At 36.0% G+C, this 18,159-nt stretch overlaps 1 protein-coding gene across 1 annotated transcript; it reads left to right on the plus strand.

Annotated features, from left to right (window-relative positions):
* The first annotated feature begins 826 nt into the window (after positions 1 to 826).
* LOC123827220 (arylacetamide deacetylase-like) lies at positions 827 to 17,051 on the plus strand. The gene is made up of 5 exons (XM_045851661.1): positions 827 to 1,068; positions 8,171 to 8,393; positions 10,600 to 10,669; positions 11,665 to 11,836; positions 16,427 to 17,051. The coding sequence occupies exons 1-5, from the start codon at positions 931 to 933 to the stop codon at positions 17,021 to 17,023; spliced, it is 1,200 nt and encodes a 399-aa protein (XP_045707617.1). The 5' UTR covers positions 827 to 930; the 3' UTR covers positions 17,024 to 17,051.
* The last annotated feature ends 1,108 nt before the right edge of the window (positions 17,052 to 18,159 follow it).

Raw genomic sequence — 18,159 nt, forward strand, 5'->3', positions numbered from 1 at the left:
GCTAGATTTATGGCTATTTACCTTAAGCTAAAACTTTCAAAGTCTTAAGACCCCTATCAAAGGTACCTAAAAATCATAGGGGCACATGTATATTCAATGGACCATAATGTCTCCAACAACACAGTTACTTGGTTTTGTATGATGTTGGCTAGTTACACTGAATCTTAATCTCAGTTGCTTATCTATAATCTGAGACTAATCAAAGAACTGGGACAAGTGAGGTCTCAGTGTGCACTCATGGAGGACAGTACTGGCCTCACTCCCCACTACTGAATGAACTTGTACATCTTTATAAACTTTCCTCAGTCTGTTTATTTCTCTCTCACATGACAATAATACTATTGAGGATTAAATGAGATTTAATTGTTTGAGCACAGCACCTGCGGTACAGAGTAAGTGCTCAAAAACTGTTAGTTATCTGTATGATTATTGTATAATTCTAACATAATTAGCATTACTTATTGAGATAATATAGAGAGGCAATAAAATGTCATAAAATGCATGTGAGCATATTCATTTTTACTTTGTAAATGTTCTCAATACTTTAAAAATACTCGTTTTCTTCTTCTCTGACATCTGTTAGTTGAAGCACATACAATGTTTCTTGTTTTTTATTTTAGAAATTGTCTTTTTTAATAAAGTATTCTGCACCTAGTAATTATGCAATGAACTGACTGCCAAGCAATCATAAGGAAACTGGATGTGACAAAACCTGCCATCAGTAAGTGCCCTATGTTCACAGAGATCTTGACACTTGGGCTGTTTATTTCTGAACAGCCAGTGAAATCACACACTGAACAGGGGAATTTGATTCCAGGAAGATAGATAACACTTGGGGATAGAGTCAAAAACTGCATGCAAAATTTCAGTCTCTGAAAATGTCAATGTGTTTGCTGTGCTGTTAAGCAGCTGGAGCAGAAGAGAAACGTCATGGGAAAAAAGAGTGTTCTGCTGCTGCTGCTGGGTGTCCTCGGAGCGTATTATGTTTATACACCTCTCCCAGACAATATTGAGGAGCCATGGAAATTAGTCTTGGTGAATGCAGTACTTAAAACTGTACAAAATTTGGTAAGTATAGAATCTTATTGACTCAATATTTAACAGTTTAATCAGGAGAGAATACCTGTTTTATACTTTTCACAATTCCCACCCTCTTGGTAGTTGTGCTCTTTAAGTTTCTGATTTTAAAGCTTTTTTCATGTTTTAATTATTACTTAATGCAGACCACTAACAGAATGAATATGGAGGGAGTAGTCAAGGAGTTTTGATTTTAAATCGTAAAGGACAAAATGTGCTGGCTGAGAAAAACAGTCTTATTGTGAGTTTCATTGCATGAACACTGCAAGAATAAAGTGTGCTAAAGTATGAACACCAGAAATGGCAGGACTGAACCATGTTGTGATTCATTACAAAATTCTATGCAATAATCTTGTATTCAGACATGAAAATGAATTTTTACTGAGATATTTGGAAACAGGTCACTGGTAAAGGTCATGGAAGTGGGACATGTATGGTGTCCAGTGGACAGATGAACTGCTGGGGTAGCCTGGCCACTGCCCACATGGTGACCATGGCTGGCCTGCAAAGACCTGTGGTTCCTTCCTAGTGATGCTAATTGCTTAGAAATCAAACTATTGGTTATCTTCTTTAACCTCCTCTGTAGCAAATTGCCTCTAAAATAAAAAAAAATAATTCAAGGTCAATTAGCCTGAGTAATAAAACACTTGGCTTTTTGCCTCTTTCCTGGCCTTTTTTTTTTTAAAGGTGTTGTAACTCTCTTTTGTCATTTAAAGTGGTTCTGAACAAGTGCAATATACAGGGTCTGGCTTGAATAATGCCAGGTTTTTTTTAAAGATTTTATTTATTCATTTTTAGAGAGACATGAAGAGAAGGAGAATGAGAGGGAGAGGATTATCAATGTGTGGTTGCCTGTCTCGTCCCTTGTACCAGGGATCTTTACCAGGGAGGGACCTGGCCCTCAACCCAGGCATATGCCCTGACTGGGAATTAAACTGGCGACCCCTTGGTTCTCAGCCCATGCTCAATCCACTCAATTACACCATCCAGGGCCAAATAATGCCAATTTTTAATACAAAATCATAAGCATGTAATTCTGTAACATAATAATATCACACTTAAGCACACTAGATGACATTTTAGGTGAAATGTTCAAATTAAAGCTATAAATTATTGCATCCATATCATTACCCTACCAAACACACTCAGGCAGGTGTTGCTTCTGCCGGACCCTGCATGCCTTACATTTGATCATTTTCAGTGACTTCATTAGCACATATTTTGTTGGATTTGGGTCCATTTTACTAGAATGTAGTTTCAAGTTTTATTTATTTAGGTTGTTATTGAATTTTGTCTAAAATGTTCATTTTGTTTTACTGTTTTGATTTCTGTTATTATTTTGATTAGTTATGCATATATACCTACATACACACATTTATACACACACAGACTTCTTTGCATCATTTTCTCTTCGTACTTTTTAATCTTTCTCTACATTTTTCTTCCTTCCATTTGTTTCTGTAATTTCTATTAAATATGATGCTTTGAGTTTCTTTAATTTGGTATTTATTTCTGAAATTACTGTGTCCTTTTTCTGAGTTCTACCAACATCCGTTTATAATTCTCTCATATTTTACTAGCAATGACCTCCAATTATCTCCCTATATCTTCCTTGAATAGGAAGAGGTTTTGCTTTGTGATATTGCTTCTTATGTTATTTTAAAATTTATTTCTGAAAGTACTTTGTCTTTTTTCTGAGTTCTACCAACATTCGTTTTTAATTCTCTCATATTTTGACTAGCAATGACCTCCAATAATCTCCCTATATCTTCCTTGAATATGTGGGGTTTTTCTTTGTGATATTGCTTCTTATGTTATTTTAAAACTTATCTTACAATATTGTGTAATGTATTTTGTTCACTTTGCAGTTACTTTTTTTCCAGTTTGTTTTCTTCATCTGGTGGAGACTTACTATTTTTCTTATTGTACCCAGTATATACTGCAATACCAAGTATTGGATATACTTGCAATATCCAAGTATGGCACTCAGTATACTGCAGTAGTACCCTGCAGTATTTGCAAGGTACCACTACCTTGCACGAATATTAAATAGACAACTATTGTATTATTTCCATTTGAATTAGATGAATTTTCTTGGACAAACTATTTTAAGAATGTCCTGGGCAACAGAGGTAGGGTAAAGACTTTTTTGTCATTCAGTTCTTGTGCTTAAGGACTCCTATCACTAATGCACATACACACACACGTCTTTGTAAATGTGAACCCGCTAAATTCTCTCCAGCCCTCCTGAATGCTGAGTTCGCTGGTTCATCCCTGACTGTTGTTAGCACAGGGCACAGCCATGCTCTGCCAGTGCTGGACTCCACCCTAGAAGTTCTGAACGCACTACCCTCTGGACCTTCCTGAGTGATTTGTGAGTTTCTTTAGCAACCTCTCTCTGGAATCAGGTTTTCACATGTTTCCTGCTCCTGGAGCCTTTGATCATGGAGAGGCCCTTTCATTCTTGGAATGAATGTTTGTGATCGTTTCCTTTCTTGCCTTTTCTCTTGCCCAGCACCATGGTTTTCTGTGCAATTCTGCAGGTTGCACTTGCCTTAATCTGACACTGCACATAATTTGTAGTTCATGGGTTTCCTATGACTCTTAGTTCTTGGAAGAACTAACTTATCTGTTTCATTATTGATTTGTTTTTTTCTTTCTCTGTGTGCTCTCCTACAGATGAAAAAAAACACATAGATTTATCCTAAAACCTTCAATCCCATTTAAAAAAATAACAACTTATTTGCTAAGTACACTAGACTACCATATAATGGTATCTTTCCCAAACCTGTATAAATGTATTATCCATTAAGCAGCTGAATCTCTTCTAATTCTTCTTGCCTGCCAAAGAAAAAAACCTTAACACTTTTTTGCTTGAATGTAATGCCATATGGTACTATTTTGTGCTTTATCAATCAATATGAGCATAAAAATAAAAAATGGTAATTCAAACTTTTAATAATTGAGTGATGATGATAAATGGAAGGCATTGAATGGAATTAATTGTCAGCTGGTCTGAAATGCAGACTATCTCTGAAAACAGGACTATCAAACGCAGGCGCCCACTCTGAGGGTTACATTGCTCAGCAGTATCCTAAAAGGACTCTGAGGCTGCATGTAGGCTTGGGAAGAAATAACACCACAGTCAAATAACACTATCAGACTTACCTGTGTTCAGGATCATATGCACTTGTGAAAAGTGTTTTTTACTCTTAAACAAGATTGTAAGGTTTTCCTGAGTCGCATTGAGACAGTTTGAAGCTTCCAAACTTGACATGATTTTTTAAAATATTACTTTTGTAATAAGTTGCAGCCAAGAGGAGGGCCCAGATAGGGCTTTGGAATGGGGCCCAGAACGCGGGGTGTCCAGGAAATATTAGAAAGACACATAAGATGCCCTCACCCCTTCCCCCTTCAGTTGTGGGGGGAAGGGACAAATGGAGCAGGGCCATTGAGAGCTGTTTTGCATAGCAACAGCTTTGCAGCTAACCTCTGGGGTGGTCATTGAACATATCTGTAACCTTTAAGTGGTTGCATAGATATGTTAAATAGCTGTGGCCAAGCTCTGAGCCAGGGGGATGGAAGTAACTTCCCCCTAAGACTTACCCGGGGAGGTAACTCTCCTGAGTTATAGAGCCTGCATGAGAGCTTGGAGAAGATTGGCTGGCTGCGTGACATGGGGCCACACCTGCCCAGACTCATATGGCAGCCCAGTAAAGCTGGAAGGATATGAGAATGCTGGCAAGTGTAGCCAATTGTGAGAGGAGTCAGAAATGGGACTGCAGAGGAAGATTGACATGGGGATTTAAACCAATATGTGGCAGCCCTGGGAGGGAGAACTACACAGTTTTGGCTGAGTGCAGACTCCCTCGGCCATAGTGCAGGGAGAGAACCACTCAGTCTTTAGTAGAGTGGGGACTCTGGTGGCCCTGTGAGAGAGAATCACCATGCGGCTTTAGCAGAGAATCGCCACTCGGCTTTGGCAGAGTGTTGACCCCTTCTCCTTGCAGCCATTGTGGATGGAGAACCACATGGCTTTGCCAGAGTGGGGACTCCCACGGCCATTGTGTAGAGAGGACCACTCGGCTGTGGCAATAGAAAGGAGAGCCACATGGCTGTGGACATGTAAGAGAGGCACGTGGCTTTGCTAGAGGGGGGACCCCCGCAGCTTTAGAAGGGGAACCACCACCTGGCTTTAGCAGAGATCCTGGTGACACAGCTGATGGAACCGGGAATCGTGGGAGGCCTACCAGCTTAGATGGATCACTGGGAACAACTGGGGGCTGCCTGAGCATCGGAATTCTATTTCTTTTCCTTAGATATGGTACTCTGGACTGGGCAAAGGGGGAAGGAAGAACTGTGTGTGTTTGTGGGTGTTTTAAGGGACTCTGGGATTTTGATGAAGACATTAGGTCACTACTTTAAGTTTGTATAGCATTAAATAAACATTTCCTTTCCTTTTCACGAAACTCTGGCATTGAGAGGTGTCTTTCGTATAAGGCGGTGGACATAATGAGCCTGGGGAGTTCCTTTCAGTAATAGTATATTGCCTTTGACCCACCCCTCCCTTGTGTTCTGTAACACTTTTATCATCTTCTCTTCTCCTTTTTCTGCATTTTTGCCATTGAGTCTCCCAGCCCTGCTTAGTTCTTTTTGCTGCTATGGCTTTCTCAGTGGTACACTGGTCTGTCTCCAAAAGATGAATATTTTGAAGTCCAATGATCACTCAAGTCTCCAAATTGCCAAATAACCACACTCTATATGCAGAACTCTAACTTGGGTGCAGTCAGTGGCACTGTTTCTCACCTTTGAATGAACAGAAATTCAATTACTTTTTTCCTTAACTGATAGATCTTTGTAGGACTAAGATACAAGAAACAATTTTGTCCATACACCAAAGGATATAATTTCAGAGTCGGTCAAATTTTCCTTCTTTATCATTGGATCCTTCAAATTTACATCAAAAATTGCATTTAGGCTTTAAAGTCAGTATAAAGAGAGTAAGCTGATCTGAGATGATATACCCATTATCCTACTGGTCTACACCACCACAGTTTACCAAAGGGAACATCGTCAAAGACATTTTAAAACTGTGATAATTCAATTCAGAGTGTAGGGACACTAGGCAATGGTTTTAGCACACTGGTGAGTTTTTAGTCTTTTGTTGTGCGTTTATTGTACTTCCTCAGAATTTAAAGACTTACGAAATTATAAACTCATGTTAAAAATTCATACTTAGTATTTTCTTACATATTACAATTTCTGTTTTCTTGACTAAATCCGTCTCTCTAATTTTTATAACATAGTAACATTCTCTAACATTTAAAAAATATTTGAACCTAAGCATTCTTTAATTCTTTGAAAATAAAATGCTAGAGTCCAGTGATTCGCATTTTGAAGAAAGGACTTGTACTTGTTCTTAACTTTAATTTAAAACCAGAAGGCCAACTAAATTGGTATAAATTACTTTTGTGGGAAAAGTTTTGACAGCTAGTGTATGTCAAAGGTTGTACAAATTTTAAATGTATTTGTTAAAATTAAGTAAGTAAACGTTCTGACCTTAATACCACTTTTCTATGTTAACATTTAAAAGCAGCAGGCTTGATATTGATGTGATTTCTTCCAAGTCACATTGTTAATTGGTGGGAGTGCTCGTACAAAAATCACATGCAGCAGAACCACGGGGAAACATAAGTAGACACTGTAGGAATAAAGAGGACAGAAGATGGTCTATTGTGGGTAGGAGTCTCCAGCCTTTTGTAATTGCAGAGGAGCAGGTAGGGGACACCCACTGTGCTGAGGCATGGCCAGCATGTGAAACAGGCCACATGTGTTCAAGGCAGTGGATGTCCACTGGTTGAGAAGATCCATGAACATCTTGATAGCTGGAATAGCCTGTTTCCCAAAGCCTGTCAGATAGACTAGCATTGTCATGCTCTCATTTGCATGAGTTCCACCCTTCTGCTGGCAATTGCAATGTGAGGGCAGTCGTTTCTTTGTGGTGTGTGCTTGCTGTGCATCTAACTTCTGAAGTCCCTTTGGGATAGCTGCCAGGCAACAGAAGGAGAGGTATTTGTTTGCTAATTGAACTCCTCTCCAGGTGTAGCATGAATGCATTGGGAAGCACAGCTAACCTGGGGGAACAATACCATTCCACTGAGTCCAGGACCGTAGCCCACATATTCTGAAATTAAAATTGGAAAACATTTCTTTTTACTTTTTGGAATCCCAACATTATAAAGTTCTTCATGATTGCTTGACACTCACTTCAAGGTTCTTTTTATTTGGTGCATCCCTCTGTAGACCTGACTTTATAGCTTTGCTGCACTACCTGCCTTTCTCTGAGAACTTCCCTCTCTGTATTCCTAACAAAGTTCACATACTTGCAACCTCTTCCTCCAGGTGTCCTGTCCAGGACAATAGTTTACCTCCCTAGAGACATTCGCCAAAGTTCTTTGTCCACGTTTATGAGACAGGCAGTTATGTTGTTCCATAATTCCTTACATATCCATTTCTCCCACTTGACGCTGAGCTTATTTAGAATACAAAGAGGACTCTACTTCAGTGTGTTTGGTTACATTTTGCTTGTTTCTTTGTTTAGAGAACAGGCTGACAGTGTTCAGAGGAGAAAGGGGAGGGAATTTCAGGGGAATTTCTGGGGAAAGGGGAAGGGTTTACAGGGACAAGTATAAAGGACATATGGATAAAAAACTAGGGGCAGGTGGAAATGGCAGGGAGGAGGAAAGGGCTGGGTGGGTGGGCTGGGATGGGAGTAAAAGATAGAAAATTGTACTTCAACAACAATTAAAATAAAAAAAGAATACAAAGAGTACATCATTTATCTGTGTACTCAAGGCAGGAGGCATAGATTCTGACAAGTTTTAATACCTCAAGAATTCTTCATGTATCCTTTTTTAGCCTGAGCCAATTATTATGGTAAAGATTCTGAATCTCGATTTTTGTGTTATTCACCTTTACCTGTGATAAATGACACAGGGCTGTGGGGAGCATACACTCATACTTCTATGCTTATAAACCACATTGGCATTTGCTGTTTGTAACCTGGTATTTGTTTTTCTTTCTCTACTTTTAGGCTCTGTTTGCTGAACTATTGGGAATCAACCATTTCATGGACACTTTAATGTTCTGTATGAGTTTTCAAGAAGTCCCACCCACATCTGACGAAAATGTCACTGTGATGGAGACCACTTTCAACAATGTTCCTGTCCGTGTCTACATTCCAAACCGAAAGTCGCAGGCACTGAGGAGGGGCTTGTTTTACATTCACGGTGGTGGCATGAGTTTAGGGAGTGCTGGTATGTGGCCTTAGTTACAGATTTTTGCTTATCATGAAGCATACATTTTATTAAGATAGTTACTGTGATGTATCTGGTAAACATTATCACAGATAATGGAACACGTCAGCCAACTGAACTTTATTTCTTTGGAGCTATGCTAGTTTAAAAAATTATTTTAAATTTCTTTCTGAGAAATAATACTGACAATTGTAGCAAATCTCAGGTAAGAGGAAAAACTGTTTCATGAATGCAGAAATTTATGATTAAAATTGTGAATTGCCAGAGTGATGGAATGCTGTAATGAAGGCCAAGATGAAGTGAGTTGAATAATGGGTGAAAAATGAGGTAGTGGTGATGGCGACTCCAGTCTCTCAATATACTTAGGTAGAAAGGAAAGACACGGTTTGGGTTTGAAAAGAAGCACAGAGTGGATTAAGTACACGGTATTTTTTAAATAAAATGCATATACATTTCAATTTATTTTCTGTATTTCCATAAATGTATCTAATATATATCATTTTATCACATATAATATAAAATGCATATTATATTTATGTATAAATACATATTTTCTGTTTATATATGGAAGGGCTGTGAACATGTTTATAAGCTGAAGGTAAGGCAGTTAACAGAAGTATGTTGAAGAAATTTGGGGAGGAGGAGCTGGAGAATGGGAAGAAGTTTGCCTGACCTACAGACTGTGGGAGGAAATTGGACTTTGTACAATGGTGAAGTATTAACAGCTCACACCAGGAGGAACTTAATTTTCATGTTGTTTTCTTTCCATATTTTCAGGAGAAAGGGGTATTAATGAGTATTGATGTAGATTGGAAACATAAATTGCAACAGTAAATAATCCAATAGCTGGCAATGAAGTGATATTTTTAAGACAAAATCGGACTATGCCATGTTTCAATTATTTTCCATGCATTCCTACTTCCCAAAGCAGTTCACTTAAAACATCTTTCCATCAAGGTATACCTGAAGAGATGGAGTCCATTCCCCAAGGAAAAGGAACTAAACAAGAATAAACTCTGAAACAAAATAGTATTTACCTGATGTTTTCTCTTTCAACATTAAATAAAAACATAAAAATATGTGCTTAATCTAAAATGTAAGCATGATTTCATATGGTAAATGTTAAATAAAAGTTGAAAACTAGTGTGTATGTACATTTTAAGAATATTCAGCACCCAACTTTGGGAACATCGCAACAAAATATCTACTCCTCTTTCCACGGCCCACAGGATGTGACCTTTGTGACAACTTCTCATCCTGGTAGTCCACTGGTAGTATTTTATGATCTCTCCCTGCTCTTGTTACTGGCAAATTCTATTTTATTTTCTTAAAGTGTTCATATGTGCAAAAGGGAGTCTTTTTCCAAGCACAATAGCAAACATGTGTGACCTATCCCCACCCCACACACATGGCCAAAAACACCCCAGAAAACACAGACTTTCTTGTCTGCATAGAAAATATGAATATATAAATCATGTGTCAACTCTCCCTATTTCCTTTTTACTCTTCCTTAACTTCCTGTGGCAGTTTTTGTAAAGTCTAATACTATTTCCTAGAGTACTTTCTCTGCCTCTCCATTAAAGCATGAAAGCAGCTACTGTATTGCACTATTGCTTTTCATTTCTATGCCTGCCCCTCCCTGCTCCTGTCCCCAGTACACTGTGACTCCCTCAAAGTCAAGGAGGTATATTTATGTTTTTTCTTTCAATGCCTGACATCTGCTCTTTGAAGGGAGCACAGACTAATCTTGAAGAGAGACATTGGCTTAAGTTACACAGTGTGAAATGTGGGAAGGACAAGAAAGTTGACCATACCCATGTAAAAGGATTGCTGAGCAAAACACTTCATTTTCTATAGCTATGATGAGATATTAGAAATATTTTCCCAGAACAATTTTAAAGATTTTATTTATTTATATTTAGAAAGAGAGTGAGGGAGGGAGAAAAAGAAGGAGAGAAACGCCACTCCGTTCCCTGTCGCAGCTCCCCGACTGGGGAGCTGGCCTGCACTGCAGCACTGTGCCCTGACCAGGAACTGAGCTGGCCACCTTTCCTTTTGCATGATGACTCCCAAACAACTGAGCCACACTGGTCAGGGCATTCCCAGAACATTTTAATAAGGAAAAAGGTGCAGCAGTAGGCCATTTGTGGAAAGAAATATCCATCAGTTTACTTGTCGGACTCTGATTTTATTTTCTTTATTTCAGCTTTGGTTGGTTATGACGAGCTCTCAAGACAAACAGTTAATAGCCTTGATGCTGTTGTCGTTTCGACCAAGTAAGTGCACTGTTGGTTTGTTTGGTTTGGCCAGGCCCTTCATGTAGTGAGCTGTCCTGGTCATTTCTGGGTTATGCCAGGTGTGTTTCAAATGAAAGTGAGGTGGTGAGAATTGAGAACGTGAGCTTGGCCATGGCCAGTAAAAAGACAGAGAGAAAAGAGTTGTATAGTTGGGTCAAGTGGGGATCAAAAACAAGCAGTCGAGAAGTTGTTACAATGAAAGTAAACTATTGAATTTCATGGACAAAGGGTCTTTGCTGGATTTCTAGCCTATTGTTAATGAACAGAGTGAATAAGGAGGGCTTCCAAGTCAGAGAATCCGGCCCAAAGTTTGGTTTTCGAATTAACTGAGTGACTGTGTGCCAGTTAAATCTCTTTGCAACTCCATGTTCTCATATGTAAACTGTGAGTCATATAATATCTTCCATATCACAGAGTTGTTTCGAGAATTAAGTGATAAAATACATTTAAAGCAGTAGTGTGGCATATTTCATGGTATGATCCTTCTTTAAAAGAAATATAGGTAAACTCAATTCTAAAAATCATTCTAGATCAATAATCAATAAGAGAAAATGAAAAAACATGGGAGTGACTGCTTGCCAACTTGATCAATAAATTATGTTGGAATACAATAATTCTTAAGATTTATTTGATATTTATTGATTGTAGATAAATAACAATAAATATAGAGATAGAGTAATGATTATAAAGGATAACATCCTGAGAGAAGTTTACTTAATCATCACTTGTGCTTTTTTTTCTAAAGTCTACTCCAGGTTTGTCATTCAAGCCTTTACTAGTATAAAAAAGTATAAAAATAATATTTGTGAAAGTTTTTATATCAAGTACTGTCTTTAAAAATAAGTCTGTCCTTTTATTCATTAGGATTCAAAATATGTTTGTTTAAAATATTTACTTTTGATTTTAGTGTTACAGCATGCATGCACATTTTTATTAAAAGTATTGACTGAAAGAACATGTTTTCCTGCCCACAGTTATAGATTAGCACCTAAATATCATTTTCCCACTCAATTTGAAGATGTATATAATTCATTAAAGTGGTTCTTACGCCAGGATGTTCTTGAAAAATATGGTGTAGATCCTAAAAGAATTGGAATTTCTGGAGACAGTGCTGGAGGGAATTTGGCTGCAGCAGTCACTCAAAAGGTATGTTGCTCAAATTTGTCTCATTATATAAAATGTTCTACACATAAATGTATTTATTTAAAATACTAAAATATCAGTGTAAATATATTACCATATAGAGTTACATAGAGATCATATCAGAGAAAATTAATATACCTACTGATTCTACTTCTATCTCCTACTTGATTTTTTTAATAAAATAATTAAATCCTCTTTATATATTGTTGGTTTAAACATAAAGGATATGGTCAGGTAAGTAACATAGTGTTTTGTTATACTAGGGGATATATTTGTGTAAGCAATTTGTGTAAGCAATGGCACCAACCACCATCACTAAAGAATCAAATAATTTCAGTTGTCTTCAATGGAGCATGCTAAAACTTGCATTAAAACTTGTTTTTGGAATAATAAAATTACCTATTGACAAAAATGTTGGCAGGTTCATAAATATTATTTATTTTAAAAAGGAACTATTATTTTCAAGTATCAATTATTACACTATTTCTATGACATTTTGCTAAAACTGGACACCTATTAAGTATTGATTTTCAGTGGTACTTAATTAGTCTATAGATTATGAATAAAATTATTCTTGATACTGGTTTATCTAATCTAAGAAATAAACTTGGCACTGATGGCTTTTTTCATATAGGAACAATATTCCTATATGAAAAAAATTATAGTGTATTTGCAAATAAATCATCATAATTTAATAATAAATATAATCAGAAATATAGCACACAAATTTATTGTGCAATAAAACAGACCATGTGTTTTTATTATTTATTTCCATACACACTTTAAAGTATATAAAGTTTGGCGATTGGTATTTTTAGGATAACCTTCTCATTATTTCCAGGTAAAAGAAAGATAAAAATCCTGTGGTTTTTCTTAATATACTACAGAACATATATTTGTTATTTCCAGAAGTTGAGTTCTATATTGCTACCCATTGTCTCTCTGAGAGGTACCTCGATGTACTGCAAAGAACAATCAGGAGCCATGGATTTTTGAAGCTAAAGTAAGGTCCAGCTGTGACCTTGAACAAGCCACTTCAAGCATCAATTCCTTTTCACTGTGTTGCATAATTGGCCCTTTGTTGTATGCAGTTCTGGTTTCTGCCATGGTGCACAAATTAATTCTGACCCATAATTATTAAAAATTGGGATAAGATATAATAATCTGAAATATATCAAAAAGTTCATAAGATATGAGAAATTTCTAGGCCAAAAGTTTTTTTAAAAGATGAAGGAAAACACCTACAAAAGAAACCCAGTACTCAATGTCCTCTTTACCCTAAAGGATTATGGCACTCAAAAAGAAAGAAAGAGAGAGAGAGAGAGAAGAAGGAAGGAAGGAAGGAAGGAAGGAAGGAAGGAAGGAAGGAAGGAAGGAAAAATGTTACAACAAGATACGTTTTGGAAGTCTTTCAGGGCTAGAGTTGAAGTCAAATGTGAGGACACCCCCGAACCGCTCTTCAGGTTCACTGAGGCCCTTCCTAGAGATGCTCTCAAGGCCAGAGTGAACCCGCTGCAATACAAACCTCCATGCATTTTTTTAACAGGAAGGTAATGCATATAAAGTTTTATTGTGGTTCTTCCTGTACTTCTAAAATTTTGTGCTAAGATACACATAACAAAATTTTCTGTCATGCCAATGAAGTGTATAATTCAGTGATACAAAACACACCCCACTGTTACACAACCACGTGAATTCAGAGTTCTGCTTCACACCACCTGGATGGTGGGGGCGATCTCAGGCCTTCACTTCAAATATGAATGGCGTGAGTGGCTGATCCTCAGTTGTGCCTGACAGAGTCATATAAAAAGCCTCCCAGGAGACACACAGTACCATCATAGACTTTAAATTGTTCCTACAAATGTTTTTTAGAAATTCAGTATCTAGCACAGAATAAAACATATCCAGGAAAACTAGTAAACAAAACAGCAATGAAGGAAAGCAAGCAGAATCAGCAGGCAGAATACTTGGCCGTATTCAAATGCGACAGTTACGGGCCACAGAATATTTAATAACTACCCTACTTTCTTCAATCCATTCACAACCGAGATTGCAAATTTCAGTAGAAAAGTGGAGTTTTAAAAAAAAACAAAAGTTCTAAAACTCAAAAATAAAATTATCAATATCAAAACCTTTATGAATTGCTTTACTGACTTTCACACAGCTGCAGATAATTTATAAACTGAAAGATGAGTCATATCCAACTCATACATAACTATGCAAAATGACGTATAGGGAGCCAAAAAGTTAACAAATATGAAAGAGAAGAGAAGAAATATAGCAGATATAGTCTGAAAATCCAACAGAATTCCTGTTGTCATACCAGAAGTAGAGGAGAGAGAATGAGATAAAAGAATGTTTAAAAACACAATAGTACAGCATTTTGTAAAACTCATTAACAATATCAAGCCACAGATAAAAGAAGCTACCTGAACCCTAAGAATCATTTTTGAGAAGCTTAACATTAAACTAGAAAGGAATGTACATATAGACACAAGGAAAAGTGCAGAAGCCAGCAAAACAAAATGAAACAAAAAGAAACGGAAAAAATTGTAAAGCAGAAAAAAAGTAACTTCACAGAAGTTCAAGCCATAATGGAAGCTTACTTCTCAATATCAAAAAGTAAATTTGAAGTGAATGGGACGATAGCATAAAAGTGCAGCACAAAATGACTTAACCTAATTCTGTGCTCCACAAAACTTTTACTTTAAGAATAAAGGAGAAATAGATTTATTTGGTTAAAACTCGCCCTGACTGGAGTAGCTCAGTGGATTGAGCACAGGCTGCGAACCAAAGCATCGCAGGTTCGATTCCCACTCAGGGCACATGCCTGAGTTGCAGGCCATGGCCCCCAGCAACCGCACATCGATGTTTCTATCTCTCTCTCTTTCCCCCTCCCTTCCCTCTCTAAAAAATAAATAAATAAAATCTTTAAAAAAAGCATCTACTTCAATAAAAAAAAACTAAAGAAAAACAAACAAACTGAGAGGACTTGCTATTAATGAAACACACTAAGGATGCTTTAAGTGAAATGTTTTAGATGCAATGAAAATGCAAATAAAAGTTTGAGTTTCAGGAAGAAGCTAATAGCAAAAATGTGGTAAGATGTGGGTAAGAATAATTTAAAATAATGAGGTATATAGAATTAAAATATGAAAAAGGTCAAACTATAAGTTAAGGAGACAGAAGAGGATAAATTTCCAGTCTTATAAGGTTCCTTTTTTTTCATCTAATAAGAAATAAAAATTTGGAATTATGTTTCAGTAAGTTCATTAGTCTTTGAGATGTTAAGAATACACATTTACGGTAATCACTTAGGGAGTATAAACAAGGCATAACATAAGCTACTAAAGCAGAAAATAGAATAATTAAAAGCTTAATCAATTTGAAAGAAGGCAAAAATAGAAAAAAATAAATGAAAGAGGATGGAGAAAATAAGGCAGTAGATCACCAATTATTTTACTAATTAAATATTTGGGGTCTAAATGATCTTGCTATAAGACCAAGATTGTCAGATTGAAAAAATAAATGAGCAGATTATTTGAAAGTAATTCATAGACAATATATATACCTTGTAATAACATCGGAAAGAATTGATGGATTAAGATCACATCATTACAGAAAAGGTTTAAATGACTAAGAAAATACAACAACTCTCAATCTGTATGGATTTAATTACATGGGGTTAATACATGAAGAAAATATTAACAGAACTACAGGAGAAAACACAAGTTTATGTCCATATCAAGAAGTTTGAGAATACTTCTTTTAATAAGTAAGAGAACAAGTAGGCAAAAATAATAAGATAGATGACTGCAATAACAATCAATACATTTAACTCAGTGGAACAAGGATATAGCAAATACACATGATCATTTTTAAAACTCGACCAAGTGGTGGGCCACAAGTTTAGAATTTAAATTGTACTGCATTTGGACTCTTACTAAGTGCAATAATGTAGGAAATCAATAAGAAAAAGACAAATAATATGTTTTTCTTTGTATGGACATTTTAAAAAATACACTAAGGACCTACCAGTCACTATTTAAAAAGAATGTATATCTTTTATATGTTCTGTATATTTAAAAGAAATTGTATTTTCTCCAAAGCATATGAGATAAGAAGAGAGACTGAAATAAGCATCTGACTCAAGATAAAAAAAATAAAATAAAAAAGAGAAAAGATAATAATGACAAGAACAGAAATTCTTATATTCAAAACAAGCTTAGAGTAGGTTTGAACAAAAACAAAAAGTTAATTCTTTGACGGGACTAATACAATTTTAATTCTCTAAAAAGACAAAGGAGAAAAATCAAAGTTTAGCTACACGTGTCAAGATTTAATCACATCGTCTGTTTTCCATATCCATGAGGAAAGTAGTGCAAATCATTTTGTTTACCTTTATAGTATTTAAGTGTAGACACTGAATCTTACATATAATATTGAAAATTGGAAAGTTCTTTGAGATGTATTTTTTTATTGCTTCTGATTACCTTTTTGAAACTTTGATTGTATCTCATATCAACCTCATAAATGAAAGTATATACTATCAATGAAAATTATTTCAACAACTGATTTTAAATTATTTCTCAGATCATAGATGACCCAGATGTCAAGATCAAACTCAAGATCCAGTCTTTAATTTATCCGGCCCTGCAGGCTCTGGATATGGATTTACCATCTTATCGGGATAACGCACTATTTCCAACTCTGACCAAATCACTCACGGTCAGGTTTTTGAGTGAATACTTTACCACGGACAGATCACTTGAAAAAGCCATGCTCTTCAATCAGCACACACCAGTGGAATCAGCCCAGCTCTTCAAATTTGTTAATTGGAGTTCTTTGCTCCCGGAGATCTTTAAGAAAGGGCACTTGTATAATAGTCCAACTCATGGTACTTCTGAGCTGTTTAAAAAGTATCCAGGGTTTCTAGATGTGAGGGCAGCTCCCTTGTTGGCTGATGATAATAAGTTACATAGCTTACCTGTTACCTATGTCATCACCTGCCAGTATGATGTCTTAAGAGATGATGGAATCATGTATGTCACTCGACTTCAGAAGGCTGGAGTTAGGGTGACCCATCATCACTTTGAGGATGGATTCCATGGAGCAATTTCCTATCCTGGACTTAAAATCAGAGATAGAATCACAAATCATTATCTGAGTTGGCTAAATGAAAATCTGTAGTAAAATTGTAGAGTCATCAAACTATATAAGCCTCAAAATCAGAAACAAATTAGTGAGAATCAAAAGGTTTGTTTACATTGATTATGTTCATGATCTGTGAACTTTCAAGGGTCCTCAGAGCCATCGTGTTGTTTTTCGATAACTTAGTGGAACTCTTCTACACTTTATCCTAAATGTTATTTACTCTCTTCTGCACCTTTGAAAATACTACTTTCCTCTATATTTTTTTCTTCCTACTAAAGTATCTAAGAGTCATTGGTATTAACTTTGGTATCCTAGCACAGCAATAGGCTTGCTTGCATTAAGAAGTGAATTTTGTAATAATAGACAAATGGCATTAAATTGAGGCAATTGCTTTGAAAAACAGTTTGCACATAGGTCATATTCCTGCCTACAAGGATGTTTCAAGACTCCAAATCCATGCCAGTGACAGCTCTGGCATTTTACAAGCCAGATGTGTTTGCTTAGAACTTTTGTCTCAACAGTAATATTTTTAGGCAATAAAAAAACTAAGGTGGTTAATTAGAGCTACAAGAAATGAGTAACTTTATTTTTCTAAATAAACTGTTTATTGTAATGTGTGTATTTGAATATTTCATGAAGAAAGCAGCATACTTAATATTTTTGTAAATGTTAGTTAGAAATTACATTCAAGCAGTTATTTTCAATTCGGTCATTTTTCTACCTTGAAAAAATAAGTTGGACACATTTTAACACCTAAAATGAATGCATACTACCAACGCATAGTCAAATGGAGATGCACAAGCTGACACAATTCCTGGAACAGCTACTACAACAAGAGACTAGAAGACCCTGTACTGAAAACTTTATAAGAAGTGGCAATTTCAATTTTCTATAGCAGATTAGAAAATAAATTTAAAAAATAATAAAGTTGATAGTATTATAGACATTATTAGCAAAGTCATAATTTTTGTAAGTTCTTTTTCAATGGTTAAAAAAATCAGCACATTTCTTTACCTGAAAACAGAATTAAATGTTCAAGAAAATTTTTATAAATGATTTTTAACATTATCTGAGCTCATAACTTTGGATAGTAGAAAATAGTTTGGATTCTCACATAAAAAGGCAAATCATTTTTAGATGGAGATGTGATAAAACTATATATACACATACAT

The sequence above is a fragment of the Phyllostomus hastatus genome, unplaced genomic scaffold (genome assembly GCF_019186645.2).
Source record: "Phyllostomus hastatus isolate PE091 unplaced genomic scaffold, TTU_PhHast_1.1 phas_contig_86, whole genome shotgun sequence".
Lineage (NCBI taxonomy): Eukaryota > Metazoa > Chordata > Mammalia > Chiroptera > Phyllostomidae > Phyllostomus > Phyllostomus hastatus.